Raw genomic sequence first — 3,112 nt, forward strand, 5'->3', positions numbered from 1 at the left:
CTGGCTTCTCTGAAACCTTTATTTCTCCTGGTTCTCATCCTCCCTTTCTGGTCACACTGGCCACTTAGCTTTTTTCCCTGTAAATATTTCTGTTGGCCAAGATTTTGCCCCTTTCTACCTGCACAGTCCTTGGAATGTTGTTCATTCATGGCTTTACCACCTATATGCTGATGAATTCCAAGTTTTCTCCTGAATGGTAGACCTGCTTTTCTGATTACCTCCTGGATATCTCCTAGATGTACATAGGTATCTAAAATCCCACATGCCCTAAACTCATCTTTTCTGCAAACTCGGTCCTTTAACCCTCTTTATTAGGAAATGGCACCATCTAGTGCCCAAGTTGGAACTCTTATGGTCTCCTCATTAAATCTGGGGTGTACAGATTTTTGTGTGGTCCCTTTGTCTTTATGCTTTCCGACATATAATACTATTTGAAATAAATTATTTTTTAAAAAGTGACAGCTATCATTAACACTTTCCTAAAAGACCACCATTTCTTGGAGAGGCAGAAAGCAAAACAAAGTAGGTTTAAGTAACATTTCTTAAAATGTAAGCCTTTTTTTAAAAGATTGTTTCCAAGGTTTGTAATTTCTCAAACTTCAAATTTATCATTCAGCAATTTTGAAGGACAACTGTGTTCTGCTTTTATATTACATGTTATTATATATGTTTAGGAAGTAGTTCTTCTAATGAACTAATGATTATTAGATACTTAGGAGGTAAAATCCATAAAGTTCTAAAATTCTGAATCTCTTAATAGCTCTTCCTGCTGCTGATGCTTTCTGTGATTACCATGTGGGCTGTTGGATACATATTGGACTTCAATTCAGATTCTTGGCTTTTAAAAGGATGCCTTCTAGTAACATTGTTTTTTCTGACATCTTTGTTTCCAAGGTGTGTATTAGTCTTTGCAAGGCTGGTGATTGCATTCCAATGGGGTTGCTTATTTCTATTGTTGATTAGCTAGAGTCACAGATTTTTACTGAGCTGTGAATGCTGCTTATCACATAGAACATCCTCAGGGTAGCTGCGAAGGGAGGGCTTTGGTAGCACATGATGGGACTTGAAAGCAAATTGGTCAACCCAATAATTGATTTGAATTGACAACTGATGGAAAATAAATATCCTACTTCACTTTTTAAAATGTTAATTTTGATGAATAATGGGGAGGTTTTTGTAGCTATTTGCATCTTGAAGCATTTTTGTCCATTTTTTCAGAAATTTTGCTTTTTCTTTTTCTAAATCTAAATTCATTTTAAGCTAGTTATTTTTGCTGTTAATGTTTTTAGTCGAAACAACCTAATTAAATTGCAGGAGGTTATAAAATAGTAACTATGACATGGTTCTATTTTTAGGAAAATATTTATACATAATTATATATAATCACTAGTTAAGAGACTGCCTGGCTTCAAGTCAAGCTTTACCACATCGCAGGCAGACCTTGAACAAGTTTCTTTACCTTTCTGTGCCTCAATTTCTTCATGTATAAAATGAGGATAATAATTGTGACAACGCCTGCCTTATGGTTAGTTCACATACATAGTTAGACACATAGTACTCAATAATCATGTCACACCCCAGTCTCCTTTTCTCACTTCTCTTTCTCAGTAAAACTGTATCCAGTTCGTCCTGTGAATAATGGGTATCCTCCTTGGATTACTGTCATTCTTAAATCTTCCCTTCTTTTCATTTCTCACATCCAGCTCATTCCCAAGTCCTTCCTGCTCTGCCTCCAGTTGGTCTGCTCTCGGAATCTCCACAACTGGCGCCCTAGACCAAACTTCCTAACTGGTCTCCTGACTCCAACTCTTATCCCCCTCTAGTTCTTCCCCACTTAGCAGTCAGGGCGGTCTTTTAAAAAGGCAGATCAGTTTCTGTCTTTTCTCCCTGCATAAAGCCCTCCAGTGGCTTTTCCTTTACTCAGAATGAAATTCAAACTCCTTGCCTATGCGGTATTATGTGATTCATTCCCTCCCCTCTTCATTCATCTCTTTCCTTCACTGTTCTCCAGCCCTGTTTCTGTTTCTAGAACACATCAAGCTTATTCCCACCTGGGGTTGTGGCTCTCACTAAAGTCTTCGTCTGACATGTTCTGATGGTTGCATAGCTGGAGTCGATGTTCTCCTTCAGGCCTGAGTTCCAAGATCACCTCCATAGGCCGTCCCTGACTGACTATGCTACATCACCCCGTTTTATTTTCTTCATAGCATGTAATCACTGTTTCCTGGAATGTAAGGCCCATACAAGCAGGAAACTTCTCTCTCCTTTTGGACATTTTCACTCACTGGAAAAAAAAAAAAAAAGTAATGATGATGATTCATAGAAAAAGATCTAAAAGGAAATAGTGTTGCTCTCTTCAGGGTGTGATTATGAGATTCCTGTGCCCCCCTTTGGCTTGTCGCCATTTTCTGGAATAAGCATGCGCTACTTTTGTCATAAGGAAAAACAGCATTAGGGGAATCTTACCATTTGGTCACTCGAGCAGGACAGTTGATTAGAACTGAATTAGAATTTAAATGTAAAGTAAATTCTCAAATTTCTGGAAAATAGCCTAAATTGTCTTCTATTCAGAAAACTTGTATCTTGGAGACATGTATTTATTTTTCACTAATTGGATTGACTTAGTCTCCAAATAAATTTTAAGTTAAATCACCAGGAATCGCAATCATTACTTCTTTTTTTTTTCCCTGAGAGAAAGCAAGGACTGGCAGTATTTACTAACATAAGATAGGGGCATTTGAGATTTTGTCTATTTTAGTAGAAACTCACATTATAAAAAATGGATGAAAGCTTTTGTTTTTGATTACAGTGAGTTGAGGGCTTCATATGCTAGGCTTGGCATATGGACATAATTCAAATGGGAGACAAATGCATATGGCAACACTATTCATACTGCTTTTATTTCTCCCTCACTCTTCTGTTCAGTCCCAATTTCATTGAGGTAAGCAGCTACAAACTTTTATTATTAGGCTCCAGGGGCAGTTACTTATTGATCTAGGCTGCTATGTGACACCTGTCAGAAGTAAACAGGTCGTAGTAGCAAGCTCTTACAAGTTAGGTAGTTCACTGTACTACTTAATTAGGTCAGACACAGTTTTGCTGCAAAGTCTCA

General features: G+C 37.6%; 1 protein-coding gene across 1 annotated transcript in view; it reads left to right on the forward strand.

Annotated features, from left to right (window-relative positions):
- Positions 1-3,112, forward strand: part of ZDHHC13 (zinc finger DHHC-type containing 13) — a 27,766-nt gene that overhangs the window by 5,718 nt on the left and 18,936 nt on the right. The window contains 1 exon segment of the mRNA XM_023521889.1: positions 761-894. Within this exon segment, the coding sequence (XP_023377657.1) occupies positions 761-894 (134 nt within the window).

Source organism: Pteropus vampyrus, unplaced genomic scaffold (assembly GCF_000151845.1).
Source record: "Pteropus vampyrus isolate Shadow unplaced genomic scaffold, Pvam_2.0 Scaffold321, whole genome shotgun sequence".
In the NCBI taxonomy this organism is placed as follows: domain Eukaryota; kingdom Metazoa; phylum Chordata; class Mammalia; order Chiroptera; family Pteropodidae; genus Pteropus; species Pteropus vampyrus.